The sequence below is a fragment of the Bombyx mori genome, chromosome 4 (assembly GCF_030269925.1).
Source record: "Bombyx mori chromosome 4, ASM3026992v2".
Lineage (NCBI taxonomy): Eukaryota > Metazoa > Arthropoda > Insecta > Lepidoptera > Bombycidae > Bombyx > Bombyx mori.
The window spans coordinates 7,407,593-7,435,136 of NC_085110.1; the positions used below are offsets into that span (position 1 = coordinate 7,407,593).

A 27,544-nucleotide genomic window follows, 5' to 3' on the forward strand; every position below is an offset into this window, starting at 1 on the left:
AATCGAATCATGAGATATTTTGGCTGAAGATTATTCATTTAATAATATCCCACGTCACTGACACCGCATAATGCCAACGTTAAGCATAATTTAGTTAGAGTACTACTAACTAATTGAGAACTTTTTAGAATAAACTCGGTCATTCTGCTTATTAAAAGGTTATTCAATATTAAAACTTTTCTCGACAATTCTTTTTTCTGTACCCTCCTTTTTCGTATAAAACAAATTTGATTTTACTCCACTAGACATGTTTAAATTATCTTTTCCAAGACCGTTTGTTTTGCTTTCTGACACACGACTTCTTCCAATCCTTTCCTTCCTACTAGACAACTTCCTTACTTCTTCAATTAGTTCTATAATTACTTCATGACTTCATAATTTATACTGTTATGTAAACAATGTTTAATTATTAAATAGCCGTTTCAAACACCGTTACAATGTATCACCTTATTACTGAAAAGGGGTTTCGTATGTATTGTGTCTATTAGTTATATTATAAGTATTGTATAGTATTTTATATAAAAAGCCGTGGATAAAATCTTACTGTTTAAATACAAAAAACCAAGTAAAATAATTATTTAATTCATCTGCGCACTTGCTCTGTAAGATGTCTCCAAAATGATTGTGAATGTATAAAAATGAAAAGAGACAATGACAAAGAATAAAAATTCAGTACTTCAAAAATATTTAATCGATATAGCTCATATTATACGATCATGGTAAGGAAATGTAAAGCGTTTTAAATCAAACAGAGCATTCACATATTAATCGGCGTAAAGTACAAGTCGAATTGCTGCCGGAAGCAGAGATTAACTATAGTGTTGATGATTCTTGGCACGATAATGATAAAGAAATAGCAATCGAAAGATTAAATTTGACTAATAAAGTACCGGTTGAAACACGGGGCTATTGGTCTCCCACAAGCACGGAGCTTGTAGAATAAAGCCCCTATCCGTAACGATAGGATTTTTTAACGCTTACGGTCTCGCAAATCAACGTGATCAGGTTTCTGACTTTTTGCGTGACCACCAAATTGATATCTTTTTAGTGCAGGAGACCCTACTTAAGCCCGCGCGCCGTGACCCTAAAATCGCGAACTATAACATGGTCAGGAACGACAGGCTCTCTGCCCGTGGTGGTGGTACCGTCATTTACTATAGAAGAGCCCTGCATTGCGTCCCGCTCGATCCTCCCGCGCTCGCTAATATCGAAGCATCAGTGTGCCGAATCTCACTGACGGGACACGCGCCGATCGTTATCGCGTCCGTTTATCTTCCACCGGATAAGATCGTTCTAAGCAGTGATATCGAGGCGCTGCTCGGTATGGGGAGCTCTGTCATTCTGGCGGGCGACCTAAATTGTAAACACATCAGGTGGAACTCACACACCACAACCCCGAATGGCAGGCGGCTTGACGCGTTAGTCGATGATCTCGCCTTCGATATCGTCGCTCCGCTAACCCCGACTCACTACCCGCTAAATATCGCGCATCGCCCGGATATACTCGACATAGCGTTATTAAAAAACGTAACTCTGCGCTTACACTCGATCGAAGTAGTTTCAGAGTTAGATTCAGACCACCGTCCCGTCGTTATGAAGCTCGGTCGCGCTCCCGATTCCGTTCCCGTCACGAGGACTGTGGTGGATTGGCACACGCTGGGCATCAGCCTGGCTGAATCTGATCCACCATCGCTCCCGTTTAACCCGGACTCTATCCCGTCTCCTCAGGATACCGCTGAAGCCATAGACATCTTAACGTCACACATCACCTCGACATTAGATAGGTCATCGAAACAAGTTGTAGCGGAGGACTTCCTTCACCGCTTCAAATTGTCCGACGATATTAGGGAACTCCTTAGAGCTAAGAACGCATCGATACGCGCCTACGACAGGTATCCTACCGCGGAAAATCGTATTCGAATGCGTGCCCTACAACGCGACGTAAAGTCTCGCATCGCCGAAGTCCGAGATGCCAGATGGTCTGATTTCTTAGAAGGACTCGCGCCCTCCCAAAGGTCTTACTACCGCTTAGCTCGTACTCTCAAATCGGATACGGTAGTAACTATGCCCCCCCTCGTAGGCCCCTCAGGCCGACTCGCGGCGTTCGATGATGACGAAAAAGCAGAGCTGCTGGCCGATACATTGCAAACCCAGTGCACGCCCAGCACTCAATCCGTGGACCCTGTTCATGTAGAATTAGTAGACAGTGAGGTAGAACGCAGAGCCTCCTTGCCACCCTCTGATGCGTTACCACCCGTCACCCCGATGGAAGTTAAAGACTTGATCAAAGACCTACGTCCTCGCAAGGCTCCCGGTTCCGACGGTATATCCAACCGCGTTATTAAACTTCTACCCGTCCAACTCATCGTGATGTTGGCATCTATTTTCAATGCCGCTATGGCGAACTGTATCTTTCCCGCGGTGTGGAAAGAAGCGGACGTTATCGGCATACATAAACCCGGTAAACCAAAAAATCATCCCACGAGCTACCGCCCGATTAGCCTCCTCATGTCTCTAGGCAAACTGTATGAGCGTCTGCTCTACAAACGCCTCAGAGACTTCGTCTCATCCAAGGGCATTCTTATCGATGAACAATTCGGATTCCGTACAAATCACTCATGCGTTCAACAGGTGCACCGCCTCACGGAGCACATTCTTGTGGGGCTTAATCGACCAAAACCGTTATACACGGGAGCTCTCTTCTTCGACGTCGCAAAAGCGTTCGACAAAGTCTGGCACAATGGTTTGATTTTCAAACTATTCAACATGGGCGTGCCGGATAGTCTCGTGCTCATCATACGGGACTTCTTGTCGAACCGCTCTTTTCGATATCGAGTCGAGGGAACCCGCTCCTCCCCACGACCTCTCACAGCTGGAGTCCCGCAAGGCTCTGTCCTCTCACCCCTCCTATTTAGCTTATTCGTCAACGATATTCCCCGGTCGCCGCCGACCCATTTAGCTTTATTCGCCGACGACACGACTGTTTACTATTCTAGTAGAAATAAGTCCCTAATCGCGAAGAAGCTTCAGAGCGCAGCCCTAGCCCTAGGACAGTGGTTCCGAAAATGGCGCATAGACATCAACCCAGCGAAAAGTACTGCGGTGCTATTTCAGAGGGGAAGCTCCACACGGATTTCCTCCCGGATTAGGAGGAGGAATCTCACACCCCCGATTACTCTCTTTAGACAACCCATACCCTGGGCCAGGAAGGTCAAGTACCTGGGCGTTACCCTGGATGCATCGATGACATTCCGCCCGCATATAAAATCAGTCCGTGACCGTGCCGCGTTTATTCTCGGTAGACTCTACCCCATGATCTGTAAGCGGAGTAAAATGTCCCTTCGGAACAAGGTGACACTTTACAAAACTTGCATAAGGCCCGTCATGACTTACGCGAGTGTGGTGTTCGCTCACGCGGCCCGCACACACATAGACACCCTCCAATCCCTACAATCCCGCTTTTGCAGGTTAGCTGTCGGGGCTCCGTGGTTCGTGAGGAACGTTGACCTACACGACGACCTGGGCCTCGAATCAATTCGGAAATACATGAAGTCAGCGTCGGAACGATACTTCGATAAGGCTATGCGTCATGATAATCGCCTTATCGTTGCCGCCGCTGACTACTCCCCGAATCCTGATCATGCAGGAGCCAGTCACCGTCGACGCCCTAGACACGTCCTTACGGATCCATCAGATCCAATAACCTTTGCATTAGATGCCTTCAGCTCTAATACTAGGGGCAGGCTTAGGGACCCCGGTAACCGTACTCGTCGAACTCGACAAAGAGGTCGACGTGCAACCTAACCCATGCATCAGCCCGCTGAGTTTCTCGCCGGATCTTCTCAGCGGGTCGCGATTCCGATCCGGTAGTAGATTCATTCGCGAAACAATTGCTCTTGAGTTGTTAGGTCTCCTTCGGAGGCGCTCGGGCAGTTGTTAGCAAATCCCACCCCTCCGGCTGAGCCTTTGCTCGCCCACCTGTCCTGGTGAAACTGGAAAGGCCTTCGGGCCACCAGTAAACTTTCAATCATAAAAAAAAAAAAAAAAAAAAAAAAAAAAAAAAAAAAAAAAAAAAAAAAAAAAAAAAAAAGCACGGAGCTTGCCGGGTCCACACCGGAGGTTGAGTGAGTGAAGTAGTCGAACACCTAATTTTTGCGTTACGGATAAGCGATATGTAAATTAGCAAAAAAATGGGTATTTCATTAAAAAAAATTGTTTGAGATATTTTCTAAGTTTAAGATAGTAACTAACCTGCATATCTAATTGTATTTGTGTATGTGTGCATGTGTATTCAATCTAAATTTGAATGTCCACTATGACATTGCACACTAGACTGATACCCTCATCAATTTGGGTTACGCAACAGGCATGTTTTCGTTTTGATTCTGAACGAACTCAAGGTATGACCCAGTTGTAAAGCTATATATACATACAGAGTAACCTAAATTGAATAAGGTTTCACTAATTATAAGCACGTAGAGTGCACGAACGAACGGCGTCACGTCGTCTGGCAACGACTACGGCCGATCGCTCTCATTTTTAGTACGAACTGCGATTTGAGAATCTAATAGCTCAACCGGTGCGTCGAAAACCACGATCCAAACAAACATCTAGTATTTGAGTCGGACTAAAACGTAATTATCGAACTTAACGAGAAACCAGTCAACGCAATTGTAAGCCGATGAACCGCGTCTATTTTGGGAGAACTTGCAAACGCACAAAGAGTACATACCATTTGTTTAGTTTATTTGTAGATTTGAAATTTCAATTAGAAATGTTGATATTACTTAGGTAATAAAATTTGAGATCACAACTTTCATTTACTAGCGTTTTGTTTTTAAACATGAAATATGGATATTAAATTATTAATATTTGAAATCTAAGCAATTCTATAACTTCGTTGAGTAGCGTAAAACTATATCTCACTTTATTATTCTAGATACATTATATTTATTATGACAGTGTCCATTGCAGTTCAGTATTCATTTATATTTTAGTGGGGGACGTTGGTATTAATTCAATATGAAATTAAAAAAAAAGCTTAAAAGTAGCTCTGCTCAGAGGAGTCACTGCTTTGAAGAAATAAACATTTTTATTTGACGTATTTGCAATTCAAAGGAGTTAAATTGACATGATTTTTTCTGTGTTTAGAAAAGCGTGATAAAATCGTGAAAAAGTGGACACCGTGGGTGATTGCGGAGCATCGCATCGTGCGCACAAATCGTGCGATGCTGCTTCGAACGTCTGTTTAATGTTGGCACACTTCCAAATTCTATATATTTAATTGTATACCAGTTATTTATTTACATCAATTACAATTTTGATACGGTTTTTAATTCGAATTATTTTGAGGACGCTGCTGTAATGGTTCAAATTTATAATGAAAACTAGCTTTTGCCGGCGACTTCGTCCGCGTGGAATAGTTTACAAATAATGCTTTATTTTAGAACAAATTTGGTTAGCATAAAAAACGTTATAGTGAGTCAACCTTAATATATAGACATGCTGTAGCGGACTTTTTTTTAGATCTTTTAAAGGGGAACAATTCTGTCATACATTATTTTAGCGAAACTTTAAGCGTTTCTGCAGCGCACGCAGCGGAAGCGCAAAAGGAAAAAAAAACGATTTTGAAACATTCTTTATTGGTGCTCCACTTGTATTGGTATAGCGTGATTTTATATAGCCTATAGCCTTCCTCAACAAACGGGCTATCTAACACTGAAATAATTTTTCAAATCGGACCAGTAGCTCCTGAGATTAGCGCGTTCAAACAAACAAACTCTTTTCAGGTTTATAATATTAGTATAGATATAGATGTAATTACCTATAGTGTTGCTGAATCTGCCCGCGTTTCTCAGGTAAGAGAAAAGTTCACCGCCACACACGTAGTCAAACAGCATGTAAATGCACGAGTCATCGTGCGTCCACCAGCGCCTGTAATAAACACATCTTAACAACAATCGCCATTAATAAAGCCAGAGCTTCTGAGAAAACATGATTTGCGGAGACAAAAATATAAATAAAATTCCACAACTAACGGTCCTGAGCTAAGTATTTTCTCTTGTATTATGGAGGCCAAAAAACACACAGACAAGATAACAAGAAGCATGTAAAAATAAAGACTCTAAACAGGTATTGAATCTGGATAACGTGGTCCAGTAGTCAGTTTCACTAACCACTCTTCCCGACATCTATTGACGAATAATAATACTATTTTCCTTAATTGAGGGCAACTAACCGCTTTAAAGACAAACAAGATGGCGTTATCAAAAAAAATAATCATCAAACGGTCATCATCTAGTAATATTTAAATCGTATGAAATAGTTAAAAACAATTTTATCCCCTGTTTGTCACACAAATTTCTTTTTCTTTTGTTTTCCTTTGTAACTATTTGATGTGTCTCAGTGTTGGAAATTGTGGAAATAGGTAAAGATTTTTTTCAAAATATCACCTATCATGCAAAAGAAATAATCTAATCCATGACATGTTTAAATGTTTTTTGCGTTTCGGTTTGAAGGGTGGGGCAGCCGTTGTAACTATACTGAGATCTTATATATATATAGAACTTATATCTCAAGGTGGGTGGCGCATTTACGTTGTAGATGTCCATGGGCTCCAGTAACCACTTAACGCCAGGTGGGCTGTGAGATCATCCACCCGTAAAAGCAATAAAAAAAATCTCATCTAATTTTTGAGGTTTAGTCGAATTTAGATCATTGGAAAACCACTTTGCAGACAGGTAAGCATAGAGCCCATCTAACTATAAGCGGTCACTGTCGATCATGGACATCAACAATCCCATAACCAAGCCCCTGCCTTACATCAAGACGAATTTATTTAAGAACTCTGACCAATAACACCCCGCGTTAATAATACCTCTGATATCGTGATTTTATTAGAAAATTTATTATGGCGATAGAATAAATTTTAATGATGACATGAAGATTTTAAATTAGAAAGAAAAGTATTTTAAGAACACGAATGTCTACCAACGTTCTGTCTGGCCCACAGATGTCATTGAATAATTATCGCTTGCGAGAAAAATAATAATAAGAAAATGATTTTACGATGCACAAATTAAAAACTAAATACGTAAGTACGTAAGCCAATCAATAAATTATCCCAGTCGATAACAGTGACAGACGAGATTATCAACACCTCATTTGAGTCAAAGTTTTGGGCGCACCGAATGACGCCTGTTCGAAATGGTCGCCAACTTTACTTATATCCAAACAATGACAAGGAAACGAATGTTAAACAAATTCATTGAAATAAAAAACATAACCTAATAAGTGTATGTATGTATGGCTTTAATAAAGAAGAAGAAAAAAAAAAAAAAAAAAAACAGGGGCTTACAACCGCTTTACAGGTTGCTGGGTCAACTGAAACTAACACGGAAGCTATTTATGTTAGCAGATACCGAAAAACAATTTAGCTCATGCCGAGTGAAATTAAAACAGTACTCGCAAAAAATAAAATGTTTTTATTGCTTAGACGGGTGAATAAGCTCACGGCCCACCTGGTGCTAATTGTTTAACGGAACCCATAGACATAAGGCGGTCTATGGGTTCAAGGTGATTCACTACGTGAATTCCCACCCACCTTGAGACGTACTGTTGAAGACTCAATTACGTTGGATAGCAGTTATCTCACCCTTCAAACAAAAGAACACGACTACTTGGACATATTTGAATTCTTTTGACATTTGAATTAAAGAAGTCGTCATTTTGATGTTTTATCAGTACAAGCATAATATTTTATTTTGTTATCAAATTTCGTATGACTGTAATTAAAACTACTTTTACGGTTTATTGTTTTCGCTTTATATATGTATGTTATATTATATTATTTACAACATCCCGAATGCGCAGTTATCGTGGTTACGAAAACCGTGTCTTCAAGAACTCCTCTAAAAAAAAGGTGATTCTTTGTCAAACGTATGAGTAATAATTGTAATACTGGTTTTAACTTGAGTCTAGTTTATCCGTAACAAACGTAATAAATCGGTTTTCTTGGACTCCACCCTGATGATGGATTAGCGTAACGATTTCTTAAAAACATTGGCGTGGCGCCTACCACGAGTACTCTTTGGCGTGCCTCAAACGTCACATGCGCTCGGACACTTTTAATTAAAACATCTAAACGCCGCGCCATTTCACTCAGTAAACAGCTTTGTTATGATCCGACGAAAATAATAATAATATATTCTTTGGACATGTTGTTTCGGTCCAGACGTGTTGGATGTTCACCAAAACTTTGAAGTAATTACATCCGACGACGGACACAGCTCCGTACTCATGTACTTACAAGTTGACTATGAAAGGATGATTGATTTCCGCCAGTATATTCTTCTCGTTCATGACGTGGTCGACTTGCTTGAGACGAATAACGTCGGCCATGGACAATATTTTCATCGCCAAATACTCGTCAGCGGCTTTGTCGCGACACAAGCATACACGACCGAATGTGCCCGTACCTGTTGACAATACATTTATCTATATATTATTTACATATTAATATGTGAAGCAAAAAATTTGTATACCTTTTTACGAAAATTGGGCGGACGGAATATGAAATTTCCTACACTTATACAGAATATAGAGAAAGAGTGCAGAAAGCATATTTTTTTTAAATTACGCGTAAAAATAGATTAAATTAATAATAATAAAAACATTACACACACTACCATGTATTTGACACACAGTCATACATTTATACTCTTTTCTTTATTTTTAAAGTATGTGGTCAAATTGAGAATAATGTTTGTCTTTAATATTAATAAAATACAGAACATCGCCGTGGCGTAAAGGATAAGAAAGACGTCTGGTGCATTCGTAACTAACGATGCCACATTGTTCGAATCCCCTAGACAGATACCAATTTTTCTAATGAAATACGTACTTGACAAATGTTCACGATTGACTTCCAGGTGAAGGAATAACATCGTGTAATAAAAAGCAAACCCACAAAATTATAATTTGCGTAATTACTGGTGGTAGGACCTTTTGTGTGTCCGCATGGGTAGGTAAGTACCACCACTCGGGCTATTTCAGCCGTGAAGCAGTAATGCGTTTCGGTTCGAATGGTGGGGCAGCCGTTGTAACTATACTGAGACCTTAGAATTCATATCTCAAGGTCTGTGGCGGCATTTATGTTATATATGTAAACCGTAACCACTTAACACCAGGTGGACTGTGAGTTCGTCCACACATCTATGCAATAATAATAAAAAATTATGATCATAGAAATGTGACAATAGAACCATAATAATGTTCAAGCTTATAATTTAGAATGAATTATGGTCGAATTTCGACCACTGGGCGACAACTAATTATAAATTATTATTAAACACGAGTAACGTTGGATTCAAATAGTAGTACGCGTTGAAAAATATCTATTACTAATCCCGTTTTCTCCAGCATTAAATAGTACTTACTTCCCGTTGATTCATCAACTACATATGTACGTTCAATCTCTCTTAAAAAACTACAGAGCCCACGATTACTGAATTTTATGATACGTTAAATTTTAAGTAGTTGCCGGCTTCGTCACTAAATACGTACGGCAGAGCAAAACTGATAGAAGAATATGATGATAATAACGTTACTAATATAACAAGAATTAAAAATATGATGATAATAACGTTACTAATATAACAAGAATTAAAAATATGATGATAATAACGTTACTAATATAACAATAAATTTTGTATCCTTCTAAATAGTAAAGCATTGAACTAACGACTGATGAGGCCAAAAATTATAACTATCAAAGTTGAGAATCGACTTTAAGAGTGAAATACATCAAAATAACTCAATTTTGGGACAACTTAAAGTGTATTACAACATTCTGTCAAAGTCAAAAAAAAATTATAATTTCTAAATCGATCTATAAATGACGGTGAAATCGGTGAGCATTCATAAAAAAATATAGTCGAACATAAAACCTCTAAAACTAGAAACAGCAAAATATATTAAACTAATTCATATTATAATAGAAGAAACAAAAAAACAAAATGAATTTCCTAATAAGAGAAACATTTAAAATTCGAGTATCTTAATGCGAATAATCTAAAGAGTCATGAAAGCATTTGATCGACTCTTTTTAAAAAAAAATGTGTATGACGGCGTTAACGATATTTATGTTATATAGCACGTGCAATAGGAGTGACTCACACAAGCCAGGCGCGCCGGCCGTGTCGTTCCACTCGTAAACAACAGCTGCAACAGAAGTGACTCATAAGCCAGCTGCGCCGGCTAGTATAAAAAGGCGGAACGTGCCTTGAAATGAACATTCGTTGGACTGCGCTTGCCTGGTGCACTTACTATATCCTCGTTACGTTGTGTGATTCAGTGACTGTTGTACGTACTGGTTAAAGTTGGACAAGTGTTAAAGTGAATTGTTAAGATAACATATTGTTGATTAAATCAGGAATCAAATAGTGACATCGTTTTACCTGGTGTTCAACAAGATAATGTCTACCCTCAAGCTTACATGTACATGAATAAACGAGCTCACATCCTACCTGGTAATAAGGTGTTTGCAAAGCCCATAGATATCACAGCGTACATACGACCACCCACTTTTAGATAAGAGGTCAAAGTCTCTGTATGACGCCTGTCCAATCCTTCAAACTGGAACTAATTGTTTCGCGGAAAAAATTGACAGGTTGGTGGTGCCTACCCGAGTGGACTTACAATACGACAAGTAAGAAACACCGTGGGTACAAACTGCTTGTGTGAGATCGCTGACCAGGCTCGACCAGGCTCAACCGGAAATCATTACCATTACCAGGTATCATCCTTTACCATTAGTTATGCATATGTGGCGCGATGTCCTGAAAATGTGTATTGATTCTGATAACCACTTAACATCAGGTGGACCAAGGGCTAGTTCACAAATGCATTAAAAATACGTATAGCAAAGCGCATGCATGCGTTGTTGTAGCAATAAAAACTTATTATAGAGTTTTTTTTTCTGACGTCGAATTTTGTGATATGGGCTCAGGAATAACACTATACTCATATATATATATATATATATATATATATTCGTTTTTGGGAGCTCCATAACAAACCCAGAAGACATGGCAACGCAGAGTCGCCGTCATCTTAAACGGATCTCTCTCGCTGGATCTTCTCAGTGAGTTAAAATTATAATTTGCGTAATTACTGGTGGTAGGACGTCTGGTAAGTCCACACGGGTGGATACCACCGCCCAGCCTATTTCTGCCGTGAAACAGTAATACGTTTTGGTTTGAAGGGTGAGGCAGCCGTTGTACTATAAAAACTAAGACCTAAGAACTCATATCTCAAGGTGGGTGGCGGCATTTACGCTGTGGATGTCTAAGAGATCCGGTAATTACTTAACACCAGGTAGGCCGTGAGCTCGTCCACACAACTAAGCAAAAAAAATAAAAAAAAATCGTTATTTCGACCCGATGGTAAATTCAACAAAGCACTGCTCTTGCAAGGACCAGTGTTAGCAATTCTCTCAGGTTGAGCCCATGAGTTCACCTACCCTCCCGAGCGTAGCTGAAAGAGCACCTTAGGCTACCGTCGATTAGGTGGTAAAAAACAAAAAGACGCTCCCAGTATAATTTTCATTCATAGTTAATCCTTTTCACATAGACATCGTATCATAGCCCCAAGTTGTTTCCAAATCACTTCAATGTGAGTCACTTGAGTTATTTTCTGACGTACGACCTGTAGCTAAGGGCATACGGTTGATGAACCTCTGGAGCTATTAATAATATTAATTCAATAAGATTTTTCATGTCCGTCTTTCCAGATATAAAAATAAAGGTTGAAAGAATAATTCGTCTTAGCCGAGAAGACGTCCAGACAAATAGCTCTACAGTCATGTATGTGTCTTTCAAGGCTCTCTCATACATAATGAAAATAGTATAGGATTATTTTTCTTGTCACTGCCTTGAGTCGATTCTTTAACGATTATGACACATAATTTGTTAAAGTTTATTAATAAAATTATTAAACTTTATTTCTGAATGGGAAAGTTTATTTTAACTAAAATCATAATTCTTCACCACAAACACAATATCGCTATAAATTTGAGACATTCTAGTTCAAAATGTAAATGAGATTTAAATTGATTAACATACTAGACTTGTTTATTCTGTAGCGCCATAACAATACGCTATTGCAACTTTCTTCCGAAGACTCCGATGAATTTTTAATATACACTCAGTCAACTCTTAAACGGAGGTCAAGGGCATTTTGGCATAGATCTATGAAATAGCTCCGACCTACCTGGCGTTATTCGAGCCTTGAGTCATGAGCTCTACGTTTCAACTGTGTGATATAACGATTATTTCACCCTTGAAGGCGGGACGCATTACTGCTTTGCTTTTACTACCAATAAAAATTTGCCCGTGCGCCATTACAAAAGAAGGCGACTATTTTTTTTTATTATCAAAAAGGCGTACTATCCATAGGCCCAAAAGAGCAAAAATATATTTAACCCGCAGATAAATTATTGTATTACTTTTTTTTTAAATAAAATTGTGAAGGTAATTTTAATATACCAAACAAAATATGCATATAACGACTCCTAACTACGCCGACTGCACGTTACAATGCGGGTTTGTGAGAGAAGTGACGATAAGTTATCTCTACGCACCCACTCTTCCCATTTTGTAACTAATAATCTGATCATGTTTTCACAGAGATTTTGCTGGTGTTTAGTATTGCGCTAATATATAAATAAATATTACATATTAAACTAAATAGGTACACCAAATAAAATAAACATAATTCTTTTCTTTTCTTAATAAAACATAATTCTTTCTCAGACACTAGAGAAATTTATGAAAGGAGTGGAAACGTTAAGTTGTGGCAAATTAAGCAGAATATTTACATAAAATCTGAATTTAATTACTAAATATCTTCATTTGACATTCCACACAGAAAGAGGAACCAAATTAATCTGTTTCTGCTAGTAATGAAAACGTTACACAAGTTTGAAGATAAAAATAGTATGGGCTAAAATACATTTTACCTACGTATTATATTTAGGCCAGAAGGTCAATCAATATCTATATTATGATGATAACGCAATATGTGTTCATTATACATTACAACACCGACGAATTGTACACATTAGATCTGCCAGTACCGGCACAATCATCTTATACAGTATAAAACATAAAACTTTAGCAGAAATGGAATGTAAACTGGAAATATTTACAAAATAAGATTAAGACTTATGTAGGTTTTATTTTATCTCACTACAATGACGCGCGTGCCAGATTTCAGAATAAAATCACTAATACATATTTCAGAATCAACTACAACCGACATAAGCTGACTTACCATTTTAAACTGCAAGTAATATAATATCAAGGATAGAGCCGAATTTCAAATCTATTTAACGAAGAAACTAATTCGGATGGGGAATCGTACCTTCTGTACAAAGCACGTAGTAGACAAGGTGACAATCTAATAGACCAGCAAGGTCATATTACAAAGAACAAGGACATTTCATAGAATAAAAGTTATGAATACCTACGATAAACGTTTTCTCAGGGCAGACATTTATCAATTTAAGATAACTAGTGTTCGCCCAATGATCGAATATCGACCACAATCACGGATACTTTAAGATTTTAGATTTTTTTTTATATTGTGTTTTATCTTGACGTGGACCTTTTGAAAAAAAAAACTGACAAGGTCCTAAAATATTTTGGTGTTAACTTTACCTACAGTTCTATAATAGATATTTAAATTAAAAAAGAAAATCGGTTGACAAAAAAAGAAAGAGTGGTACTTAACTGTTTTGTCTTTGCCTATAATATTATATGAACTATAAATATGAGCATGAATGAAAAATTCAAACAGAATATTGTATTGTAAAAGATTAACTGAAATAAACATACGTTCATGCAAATTACCCAGTGAATAAATAAATTGTTCAATCAGGACAAACAATTAGGATCATTAGTCGATTAGTCGTTTTATTTTGAAATTTATTAATTTGAACTGCCTTTTAAAAGAATATTTACCAACCCTAGCGGGCAGTGAGGTCTGTGTTCATCTGATATAACATGATTACTATTGCTTTTATTACATAGCGTCGGGGAGCGAAACCTGGTCTGAATTAATATCTTTGTGAGAGATGTTTGGCAATCAATAACGGCATATAAATGTGGAACATTTGTTATAAATTAATTTGATCTTGAAGTTTCCATTGCACATTAATAACAATCCTACTAGTACGGTACAAACTGGAGCACATACGAAGACAGAACAAAGAATACCAAATCTTACAAGTCAACATGCCCTTTTTTTCGGGCCACAGGCCGAACCTACTACGAGGTCCCAGTACCTAGGGGGCGCACGGGGTTGACGTGCCTAGGGTGAACGTCCGATCTCCGCCCGGGGTCAGAACCCGATCAGAGTAAGAGTGTTCCCGCGGTCAACAGTACGACGGGTCGTCGAGGCGATAGTCGACGACCAACGACGCCGGTCTCCGCGGTGCGGCGGCCGTACCGAGCCGCCCGGGCGATGCCGCTGGTGTTCCGGGATAACCCGCTGGGTCAGAACCAGCCTGCCGGATCGGAACGCGATACACCGCCGACTAGGTTGCTCTTCCACAGTATGTTCGGCGACGACGGCAACACGAACCACATCGCGGAACGCTGCCGACGACGCGTCGTCCCATCCTCCTGGTGCCAGCTAGAGTGACCGTAGCGTGCGGCGCAGCCTCGACCCCCTCAGGTCGCCCCGTGACCATCGCCGGGAAGAGACTGCCTCCTCACAGGAAGTCAACATGCCCTGACTCAAGTTGTAATATCTATGAGTTTCCGCAAGCAGATGGGCTTTAAACTCGTCCACCTATTTAAATCAATAATAAAATCAAACACACTGACTGATAATATTAGCTCTTTATCTTTTCATAAATATATATAAACCTATATATTTAGACTATCTATAGAAATTTGTTAGTTCCTTGTAAGTACAATATTTACGTAAGAAACTGATTTATGACTGCTATCTTACATGTGACTTCGCACTTTCATTTGATTTATTACTTGAGGTAAACATAGACGGCCTTATTAATAAATGTAGTGTAAGCATTGATGTATTAAAAAACCCAGTGTAACATAGTATAGGGATAGTTGCACCACATGGGCTCTTTCAGTAACAGTCACCTTCGGATTCGATCCAAAGAGACAAAACTCGTTGCAATCTAGGATTAATAACAAAACCTTGGTTAATAAAGCCAGTTCTTTTTGTCGGTATAATATAGTTGTAGATCACATTTTTGCTGTGACTAATCATGTTTCAAGAAATAGTAGTTTGTTTTTTATATATAAATTGCAATAGCAAAAAATGGACAATCTTTCCCTAGATAAATTTAGATAAAGTGTATAGTTTTGCACTTGTAAACGTCAAACTGTATGCGCTCGATCAAATTATTTTCGCAACAGATAAGATTTTAGTCTCGAGTAGGTAATGCTATTGAGAAACACGAACTGTGCGAGTCATAATCGATTTAAATCTTCTGAGTTCCGATAACATTCTATTCTTTGTGTTAAATTCGTGAAAATAGTTTAATTAAAAATGCACTACCCGTAGTATTCAAATCAAATCATCGATGCATGAGGGATACCACATGCAAATTTTAAATAACAATAACACTTATGTATCTATGAATTATGATCGAACTTCGACTGGCATACCACTACTACTTCATTTTAAACAGAGTATAGGATAACAAACAATTTTGGGTTTTAGGTAATTTTGATTCGAGTTACAGTACCTAGTTATTGCAAGAGAAGATGTAATTTATGAACATGCTTGATAAAAAGTAGTCAGTCGCTTAATAATTTTCATAAAACAAGCTTAGACGTACCGAACTAAACAATAATTAAAATAACGTATATTTTTTTGAAACAACACCGTTCTTCCCTTTTGTAGAAATCAATTTAACTCTTTCACATAAGGAATAGATACTCGAAATTATAAAAATAAGCTATTAATAAATACTGTTCATAATTTTAAATAGACTAGTGGTACCAATGTAGTCGAAATCAACTATAATTAATTAAAATTGTAAATTTGTACACTATTATGGTTTTATTGTCAAAGACTATTTTTATACCTGTATAGTCACAGATTTCACCAAGACTACACTATAGATAAATAATATTAAAGACAAACAATATTAATCTATTCTAAATTTGACCGCAGACTTTAAAAATAATATACACGCGTGTGTGTCAAATACATGGTAGTGTGTGTAATGTTTTCTTTACTGACTTAATGATTTTTTTATGCATAAATTAAAAAAAAATAGTATTTCGCACTTCCTCTCTATATTCCCTATAAGTGTGAGAAATTTCACACTCCTCCGTCCGCACAATTTCCATAAAAAGGGGTACAAAGTTTCTGCTTCACGTATTAATCTTCTAATATATAAAATTCTCGTGTCACGGTGTGCGTGATTGAACTCCTCCGAAACGGCTCGACCGATTTTCGTGAATCTTAGCGTACATATCGGCCAGGGTGGAGAATCGGACAAAATCTATTGTTCATCCCCCTAAATGGTCCACTTCTAAATTTTTTATTTAAGTGATAAAGGTTGTCCACCCCAAACATTTATTTTTTATTTTTATTTTTTGGATAATTCTTTTTTGGTTATAATGAGGTATTATGTGGTTGAATGAGGTTTTTTTTCTACACTAGAATTTCCCTAGAAATCTTATTTAAGGCAACACAATGTTTGCCGGGTCAGCTAGTATAATATATAGATAAAAACATTCCAAAAATAAAACGAAAGCCTGATGCGCATTAGACGTGACCTAAAGTTCACAAACATTTTTAATCAGTTCATTACGTCGTATACTTAAGTGAAGGGCAGCAATCTGCCGTCTCACCTGTTTGACCACTTTCACTGCGAGCATAACGCACGCGGTCGTTTCAAGAAAGACGCAGATTTGACACATTTCTAAAAATATCATCATCAATTTACGTAATCCACGCAAATTAAAATAGCGGTGTATTTTATAATGACGTCGTATAAACACGTTATCTTATTATTTTGTAGCTTTACTTCTAATTATTACGGTAACGACGATCGTGTTGTGTTGATTTCACTATCATAGGTAGTTACAAATTATTTAAAAAATATATTTATATAATGTATTTGTAATAAGTGGCGTATTTGAAATTTAAGTTAAATTGTAATTTTATTAAAATTACTTTTACGATTTGATCTCGCGTTTAATTTTTTTTATTTTATTATTATAATTTCGACGTTTTGAATACTTTTCAGTTTTCGTCGTCACTGACGACTGTAGACTGTAGATTTATTTATAAAAGTAGCTTTAAGTATATCGAGTCGCGGCAACTGAAGAAAATAATACATTTTATTTATTTATTTAAATTTATATACTTTTTTAAGATTTTTTTTAAGAACAAAAGTAGATTTATATTTTCGTTTTGTAGTACCATTGTCTATCTTTCGATTATTTCGTCTGTAACACTATATACAATTTAATTTGAAACTAAAGTGATTGAAACCCGTTTAGCGTATTTCAATGAATTTAGAATACATAGGATTACATGGATTAAATGGAGACAATTTGTTTTTATTTAAACAAGAATGTGACGTATTAATAAAGAGATCCGAAAATATTTTAAAGAAAATCTATTTTCTCTCTAAAGTTAGTAAAACTAAGCATCATTCAGAGCCTCACATTATCACGTAAAATAATACGATATGGAACCTTTGGCATGTCAATTTTTTATCACACTTGACCGGTTTTCTGTTAAAAGCCGATTTCACGAATTAGAGATTTTTTCCTTGTTCGGATTAAGCCATTTCTACTCAAAACCTATCACCAAATATAATTAAATAGCGAATACATCATTACTTTACATGATTACATTTTACTTTAATCCTCATTATAGTACATAATAATATAAACAACTTTCCAATGATGATGTATGGAAAATTCCACGTCAACGTGACTATTAATATATTGGTAAAAGTTATCTGACTAGAAATTAGTTTAAACACTTTTTTTTTCCACTAGATATGTGGACGATCTCAGGTCTCGCCTGATCTTAAGGCGTTCCTAGGGCTCATAGGCAACATAATGTAAATGCCACCTCCCACCACCTAATAGCTGCTCTTTCAAAGTGGAATCCATGAATATGCGTCTATCATAGGATGAATAGGTTTAAGAAAACTATTAAAGAACATCTGTGCAATAAAGCTTACTATAAAGTCAATGATTATCTAGAAGATTGCATAAAGTGGCAATGAGTTGATCGCTCCGGGAATTTCAATATTGTAATAATTGTTACGTTATAATACTCATTGTAAAAATGAATATTTAAAAAAAATCTAATATTAAAAAAGAAATAAAAAAATTAAAAAAAAGAGATGCCCGCTGAGTTTCTTGCCAATTCTTCTCAGGACGGAGGCTAGTGCTTGTGAATTGGCGGTAGTTCTTTTGACGTTCAACAAGTATGTATGTACTTTCATTTATGTTGAATAAATTTTTTTTTTGATCTGATTTGATTTGAATGTAGGTGTGCCTACGTGATAGGTTTTTGCGTAATTTTTTTTACAACATGCTACAACATGATATGTTTAAGTATTTTAATCGACACTTTTCTTACAACATTATTCTTCAATGATTGACTTCTGAGGACAAAAGTGCATCACAATTCCAATCGGATCGTCGAAAATATAGTAAGAGAAATACTCCATATCCCCGCGTGAAATACCTTAGGATATTGAATATTAATTTTATGAATTTTATTAATTTACGGGGGAATCGAATTTAGAAACGAATGTCAAGAGCGAAAATCGGATCCAGCCGAAATGCGGTAAATGAGAAATTGGATTAAGGAAAGTAATAATATATATCGGCGGAAAGTCCCTATTTAGTTAGATAAAAATAGTTAAAATTAACCGTATTGTAGGTATAACGACGAAAGGAAGATCTTCCACCGAGCGGGTGATATTGCTCGGTAGACCGACGGTCCGAATGCTGTTATTCATGCACATTCAAGAGAATTCATGACTAAGCTACCCTCACTTTCTACTATAAATACGAGAGACTATTGTCGCATAAAAGTCCGGTCACCGTCCTCGCCGAATCCGTCGCTTGCGACGAAGGGCTCGGCGTGTAAATGAACCCATAGACACAGCCCACTGAGTTTCTTGACTTTCTAAATGGGTCGCGTTTCCGTGGTCGGTTCTGCGAAACACTGCTCCTCCTAGGGCCAGTGTTAGCAACAGCTCCGTTTTGAGCCCCGAGAGCTCACCTACACGCTAGTATAATGCTGATATAGCTTCTCAAGGCTATCAGCATAGGTAGGGAACAAAAGAAAAAAATACGCATAAATATAAAGCATTCGGACTCGAATAGCCGACCTAGGCGGAGCTCTCTGTTTTTATCGTTGTCACTTGAAATGGAAAATATGTAATTCATTGGAAATGTCAGTCTTAATTACTGTAACTATGATAATGACGAAGAGAATAGCGTGAACCAGCCGTCTCCGTCATATATAGAGACTATATTTTGTATATTAAGTATATTTTCAAATCTTCGTGGGCTAAAGGCTTAGATGCCTGATGCATTCGTATCAAGCGGTGTGACTGTGCCAGTGTTCGAACCCAGTAGACAGGGACCAAATTTTCTACTGATATACTTACTTAAAAAATGCTTATGAACGACTTCCACGATGGAGGAATAACGTCGTGTAATGAACTCGAGTCCAACCAGCAAAAATTATAATTTACGTAATTACTGGTGCTGTAATGTCATGTGAGCCCACCCGGGCAGATACCATCACCTTGCCTATTTATGCCGTGAAGCAGTAATGCGCTTTGGTTTGAAGGGTGGGGCAGCTGTCGTTCTATAAAACTGATACGTAGAACTCACATCTCAAGATGGGTGGCGACATTTACGCTGTTGAAGTCTATGGGCTCCGGTAACCACTTAACACCAGGTTGACCGTTAGTTTATTCACCCATATAAGCATGATAGACATACATATTATGTATACTTATATTGAAAATATATTACAGAGAGTGCTTTCTCTTTTTGATCATTAAATTGGATATTGTTTAGTGCGGTATGTTATATTGTGAGCAGATGGTTCATCCGATATACTTCAATCGAATGATGATAAATACATATGATGATAAGCACTACTCAGTTACCGTGTCTATTGCAAGGGCAGTACAACTGAATCTTCAACATCACGTCTTAAGGTGGTTAGGGGTATTCAAATAGTGATGTCTGTAGCCTCCAGTAACCACTATTAGTCCCAGTGCTAGCGACTATCTAAAAGCATACCAAATAATCTGGTATCTGATAACACTCTCTATTTCTGGCGAAATCTACTTCTTTGCTTTGAAGTGGCTGGTTGTATTAGGCCTTCAGCCACTTGTAGTTTACTGTTTTGTATATAAAATCTAAAACAGATCTACGTGAAACAGCGCATGGAAGATAAACAGAGTCCGCTTTCAGTTGTCGTTCTAGCCTTTCCACCAGACCATTGTCTGTGGGACGGTAGGACGTAATAATGTTGTGAGTAGCGCCTATTAATCCTACAAATTTTAATCCAATGAGCTCTTTAAAAGTTAGTCAGGTGAACTTTGGACCACGGTCCGTTGAGATATGTTCTATGATGGCTACCACACTTACATCCTGAGCTAAGAGATACAGGCGGCTGATCAGTCAACTGTAACGCGATTATATTCAGTGGCGAAAATATATTTAATAGCATTTCGTTCGAGTACGGTGCTTTGTATTTAGATTTTCTAACCTAATTTCAATATGTCAATAAACCCAATTGAAATTCATATGAACTGTAGGTACATCGTAAAATACGGTTCGATAATATTTAATTACTTTCAGTAAACGTATTTACGGCGGCAATAAACCTAAATGTTTAAAATGTACTTATAAATAAAATTTGGCGGAGTCACGCGAGATGTTTTAGTAATTTTAGTGGCTAACATAAAGTTTATTTCGAACGGGCCTTGTCCCGGTTTTTGTCTAAGTGCAATGAGACTCCTGCACTGTAATTATTATTTATTTATACCCTAAAACTACCTTTACGTATCACAATTGTTTTTATTGCTTAAGGCCTGATTGAAGATTCGAATGAACGTAGTACGGACGAGGTACTTCCCCTAAAGTAATTTTTTCTAATGAAATACATACTCAACAAATGATCACGATTGACTTCCACGGTGAAGGAATAATAACATCGTGTAATAAAAATCATACCCGCAAAATTATAATTTGCGTAATTACTGGTGGTAGGACCTCTTGTGAGTTCACGCGGGTAGGTACCACCACCCTGCCTGCCTATTTCTGCCGTGAAGCAGTAATGCGTTTCGGTTTGAAGGGTGGGGCAGCCGTTGTAACTATCCTTGAGATCTTAGAACTTATATCTCAAGGTGGGTGGCGCATTTTCGTTGTAGATGTCTATGGGCTCCAGTAACCACTTAACACCAGGTGGGCTGTGAGCTCGTCCACCCATCTAAGCAATAAAAAAAAAGTAGTTATTTTACTTGACATCAGTCGTCATCGTTGGTCACAGACATAAGAGATGCCAAAGGCAGAGTCAAAATGTTTTATGAAGAACGTAGCGATCAGCGAACACCTGGCGGCTGGTACGATGATAAAAAGAAAATGACAGCATTATTTCAAGTAATTTCTCAGAGTACTTTTTACGGAGTACACGCTACGACACACAGTGAGAAACCGAACTTGTTTCTTAGACCCTAGAAGTTGCTAATGATCCCTGAAATTTCATTTATCCATGACACTCACTCCTTTCTCAAAAATTTATAAGAAAGTATTGCAAACGTACCACAAATTGTAGATATTTAATATGATAAAAAGTAGTAAGTAATTCATTTCTCTTCGGTCGATTCTAGTGATTCATAAGGGCTACTTCTTTCTTACTCAGAATAATATAACGTAGTAGTAATAACAGTTCCGATTTTCAAGACAAGAAAACAAATACTATAACAACGCGATAAATTTTTCGAAACATCTTAACCCAAATCCAATATTTGTTTCAAAGCAATAAAATACATTTAAGATATCTAAATAATATGTATTCTAAACTAAAACGATATTAATCTTGGACATCAAACATTTCTGATATCACCTAAGATAACTTTCTAATGTAGAATATTAAATAGCTCCTAACAAAGAAACGATCCGCCAAATTAAATAAAACTAAACTAGGTTTATTGTTCGTATTAAAATAGTTTTCTATAGACATTTAATATCAAACTGTTGAATTCAAAAAGGTACGTCAGAGATGGTACTTTGATCAGAGTGAATTTTGGAAATGTATTGATTGATTGTGTATCATTGTTATACGTTCAAAACAAGATGGTGATACTAACGTGTGGGCTTACTCTAAGTCCTACCAATTCTTAAAACGATTTACTTGAAATCAGTTGTTCTAACAAACTAAAACATTATTTTATATATGCAAAAATTCAACTTAGTTATGCTTTTATTAAAATAAATATTCATCTAGATATTTCGATTCATATTATTTTGTTAAACTTGACGCATCCCACACGTAATGAGATCATATTGTGTATGCCCATTTCCAATATTGAGTATATCACGATCATATCAAACAGAATGTGGGCGTCTTCTAGGACTCTGACATCATGTCACAGCTGTCTTCACCACCTCGCAGGGAATAAGCGAATTAAGATTTGACACGCGACTACGTACGTCTACGTTTTAATATAGAGATGCGATACCTTTTAAAATTAATTTCGAGAAAATTCTATTGAGTGAACAATTGAATCAGTTCGATAGAAATTATGCTGATCGAGTAGTGATCTTTTTTGTTATCGACCGACCCGATTAATTGTAGATTTTTTTTTATAAATCTGATTTTTAGTAATTATCTCTGTAGAATCCTCTTAACTAGCAACATTTACAAAAATCACATGTTTCAGAGAACGACAAATATCGAACAATTTTAAATAAAAATCAAAACCTTAGTTTGTAACCAACAATATCTAATTTAGAGTTCTAATTTTTAAGGGCGGCAGGGCGTCTTGTGTGCCCCCACAAGACGCCCTGCCCAGTCTATTTTTGCCTATTATTGCGAAGCAGTTCCGCTTTGAAGGGTGGACAACCGTTATATGTACTATTCAAATAAAACTTAGACCTCAAACGTGATATTGACGTTGTCATGGCAATAGACTCCAATAACTACTTGTGACCAGGACTAAACAGCAAGATAACAATAATGATACCTACAATATTTACATAAGACCATCTTCGAATCTTCTATGAAATTCTTAGCTTCCTAATCCGCATTATTGTAAGCTATTTCTGTAACATTTCTTTCTTTTCTCCAGGAATACATGTGGTTTTTCATGAAATGTTAAAATAATATGAATCTGAGTAAAATTATACATAACTTAAACAAATAGAGGTTAAAATCTACAGTAATTCCATAGATAAACTTTCAACTGGGGCGCAAAGAGATAGTTAAAATGAAACAATCTCAATTTCAGGTTATATTCCGCAGCTGGCCTCTATATAACTTTTTTTTATTGAATCATACCCGGACCATCACTAAATATTGTCCCAAAATCATTATTTAGTATCAATTTAACCAATTTACCAAGAGTAGTGTAATTTAAGAATTTTTGCTGTTGTTGTAGTTTAACTAAATCATGAGAAAATAACAAAAATTCTTATATTTTTGTAATATTTCTCTATTTTATATCTCTATATTTTATATTTTATTATCTCTTTAGGGACTTTGCAATTTACGATAATATTACAACGCTTACGGTTTAATCTCGGGTTCAATTTATTCATGTGACCTTTCGAATACGTCACAGTTTACGTTCCGTAAAGCGTTTTTAGTCATTATTATTTCTTGTTGGATTTCATAGACCGTATCCAACCTTCTGATGAAGGTTCATAACGATACAAAAACAAAAAACCCAAGTTTCAGAAACCCATTAAAATGCATTCGCACTGGTATACAAGGATTTTATGTTGAATGGAAAGGTTTTCTTATACATGATAAGCGACAAACCTCACTAAACTATATAGTAAAAGCATTAATATGAACGACAAACTATAGATTTTCATTACTTATAGGTACAATTATAAGCACATAATAGTATTATGTAAAATGAATCAGCAATGCTCAGTCAAGTGAATCCGAATATTAAACAAGTTATATAATAGCAAATATGGTAAATTTCATAACATGTACTTGGCTCATTATATTTTAAATAGCTTGTTAATTTTGTTTATACAAAAAACTCTGTGTAAAATTTTGTCCTTTGTACTTTCCAACTCTTTATTGAAAATTGGCAATATGATAATATTTGTGTATATTAATAGAAGAATATTCTGATTGGTTCGAAGTAGATCCTGACGGACACCCATATGCGTAACTTCCGATTTATAAGTAGACAGACTTAAACATTATGAAATCTAAGAGCCCTAGCAACGAAACTACGAAAAAGAAATAGAAGAAGAAAATTGACAGATTTCTTGGAAAAAAAAAGTAGTAAATCTAAATTTCGTTGCGACATAAATAATAATACTATTATTTGTGATTAATATTCTATTCGGTGACCGCAATACTTTTCCACGAACTTGTTTTAGCATTATTAGTTGCTTGTCGTGCCAACCGTAAATTCTCGGGGAGCCATATGAAAAATCTAAACATTTCCTGTCTAAATTATACACCTAATAATACTATAATAAGATTACGTTTACGGATATAAAAGTAGTTTTTTAATATTCATTTTTATTCAAGAAAAAAAACAAATTAGTTTTTTTTTAAATGTAATCTTGTTTATCTTTACTTATGAAAAACTCTGTTAATACGCTATTTTAACAATTTTGGTGAATACAATATTTTAACATTTTTTTTCTTTCATAAAATCAATATGAATGTTTATCCAGAAAATGTAGATGATATAGATAAATGTAGATGAAGTTTATAAATGAACAATTTATAAACTTCATTCGTTCCTAAAATACATTGTCTTTGTCTAGTACTTTCGTTACTGCAACTGCCTCGTGTCAAGGATGAAAGTCAAAGTTGTTTTGGACCGCTTCCAAAATGTCACATAAGAACCATCTCTTTAATTTATGAATGAACACACTGAACTTACTTCACACAGTGAAAAGCATAAAGTATGTCATGTGTCTGCCAGAGTTCATAAATAGGTTGACGTAAATTTGTTTGGTAAAGAAAATGATTCTGAGAAGGAAGAAATATTTATTTCAATTGAAATAAAATAATAAGTACTTGTTCAACATTACTGTTTTTAAAAAGGCTTATATGAATTAGCTATTATACATTTTTACTAATGCATACAAGTGATTGTACACCTGTAATGTCTGATATTATCCAATATTAAAAAACAGGAAAAGTACATATCTGATTGACACGTGGAAACAAATATTTTCGTGATTGTCTTACTAAAAATGTGTCGAAATAAGTAAAAATTCTACAATAAATAAAACCATACAACTGGTTTTCTAATTATAAGACTTAATTATTTATATCAGAAGATTAATTTTCTTATTATGATGAGCTAATCACCGTTCTCTAGTGAACACAAAAAAATATATATATAATTATTAACTTACTTATGCCATAGTCCAATAGTAAAATATGATTTAACCATTTAAAAAAATCAATTTTCCTGTGAAGTTCTATCAACTCATTAACTATGTCTTCTTGTTGATCTAAAATATTTTATTTACTTTGGATTAAATCCCAACGTTTAGCTGTATCATCAATGAAACAGACAATCATATTTTATACTACTACCGTATGTCCTCTTCTTTGACGTCAGAATTCACGTAACTTCCTAGTTCGTATTCTAGCTATTGTAGATCCTTGAGAAAAATAATTAAACAACAGTTTTGTATTACCAAACAACAGTCAGGCTACAATAGAAACCGGAATCTAACAATACTTTAATTATTAAGGTAAACCGTTAACAAAAACACGCAATATAATATAATGGCTGTATTTTAATAAACCCTTGAACTCTGCCTGGCGTTATAAAACTCTGTTTAGACTCGTGAAAATGTTACAATTTAAATTAGTTTTTCGAGGCGGAAAACTGTTTCGTGACCAAGGTAAAAGTTCAAAGCGCGCTACCAACATCGCGTGCTGTAACTAAACCACGCGCAAAATCAAAACTATGACAAACTTTTCATGCGATCATAATTTTATAGAAAATTTAATATTAAAGCACAAGTTTTCATTACCCCAAATGATATTTGTGTTTTGTTTTTATTTTGTGATCTATACGTTCACAAATCGTTTATTCGATTGACTTGAAATTCGTGCAACTACTGTTAACAGATAGGGGAAAGGTTTTGTCGTACTATCAACGTAGGTACGAGAGAGTGCGCCTAAATAACCTCCACAAAGAGTATTTCATACATTAAGCCATGGAATGAGCTCCCCTCCACGGTGTTTCCCGAGCGCTATGACATGTCCTTCTTCAAACGAGGCTTATGGAGAATATTAAGCGGTAGGCAGCGGCTTGGCTCTGAGTAAATTAACTCTCAGACACAGCCCACTGAGTTTCTCGCCGGATCTTCTCAGTGGGTCGCGTTTCCGATCCGGTGGTAGATTCTGCGAAGCACGACTCTTGCTAGGGTTCGTGTTAGCAACATCGTCAGGTTTGAGCCCCGTGAGCTCACCTACTAAAGTTAAGGCTACGCTGAAATAGCCGCTAGGGCTATCAGCTTAGGTAGGAAAAAAAAAAAAAAAAAAAAAAACTTGGCTCTGCCCCTGGCATTGCTGAAGTCCATGAGCGACGGTAACCACTCACCATCAGGTGGGCCGTATGCTCGTCTGCATACAAGGGCAATAAAAAAAAAGTAAAAAAAAAAAAAAAGCCTACGGAACATGGCTGAATCCGATAGCCGTCCTTCATTAATAAGTTATATACCTATGTAATATTTATTTATGGTTAGACTACATTTTCATTTTGACATGATAATTTAATTGACAAATTTAACTAAAATCGTTTCATCGCACCATTTGAATCAATAAGTCTACTACACAAATGATAATTTCTCGCAAGTAAACAATGAATTTTAAATGCACGTCTGCGGTATTTAATTTATTATAAACGCATTCCAGTTTATTGATTCATAGAACATTCACGACATGAAAGGACATTCTGTTGTTGAAATTTAAATTTAGACCATACATTCTTTTTGCTAGAATTTATTATGAACGTTCCACACCGAAACTTAAGATTTAAATTACTGTAGCTACACTAACCGCTTAATATTATCAGTTGCATGTCGAGCAATTGTAACTGAATGTTTTTATCGCTATAGATCAATGTGATAAGAATGCTATTTCCTATGAAAAATCCAATCTTATGTGTTAAACTTATAGTGATTTTACTGTAATCACCTTGTTAGCGTACGTGTACTAAGCACCGAGGTATAGATATATATCTATAGATAGGTATAGATTTGGTACACGAAGAACATTT

At 36.3% G+C, this 27,544-nt stretch overlaps 1 protein-coding gene and 1 long non-coding RNA gene across 2 annotated transcripts in view; one reads left to right on the top strand and one right to left on the bottom strand.

The window, feature by feature from the left end:
- LOC101736413 (cAMP-dependent protein kinase catalytic subunit 3) overlaps positions 1–27,544 on the bottom strand; it is a 59,475-nt gene that overhangs the window by 18,879 nt on the left and 13,052 nt on the right. Inside the window, exons 2-3 of the mRNA XM_004929194.5 lie at positions 8,309–8,477; positions 5,825–5,934 (exon numbers count right to left, since the gene is read on the bottom strand). Coding sequence (XP_004929251.2) covers positions 5,825–5,934; positions 8,309–8,477 — 279 coding nt within the window. The remainder of the gene's footprint in view (positions 1–5,824; positions 5,935–8,308; positions 8,478–27,544) is intronic.
- Positions 10,130–12,016, top strand: LOC110385703 (uncharacterized). Its single transcript, XR_009977109.1, has 3 exons — positions 10,130–10,529; positions 10,670–10,795; positions 11,792–12,016. It is a non-coding gene; the product is annotated as an uncharacterized LOC110385703 (long non-coding RNA).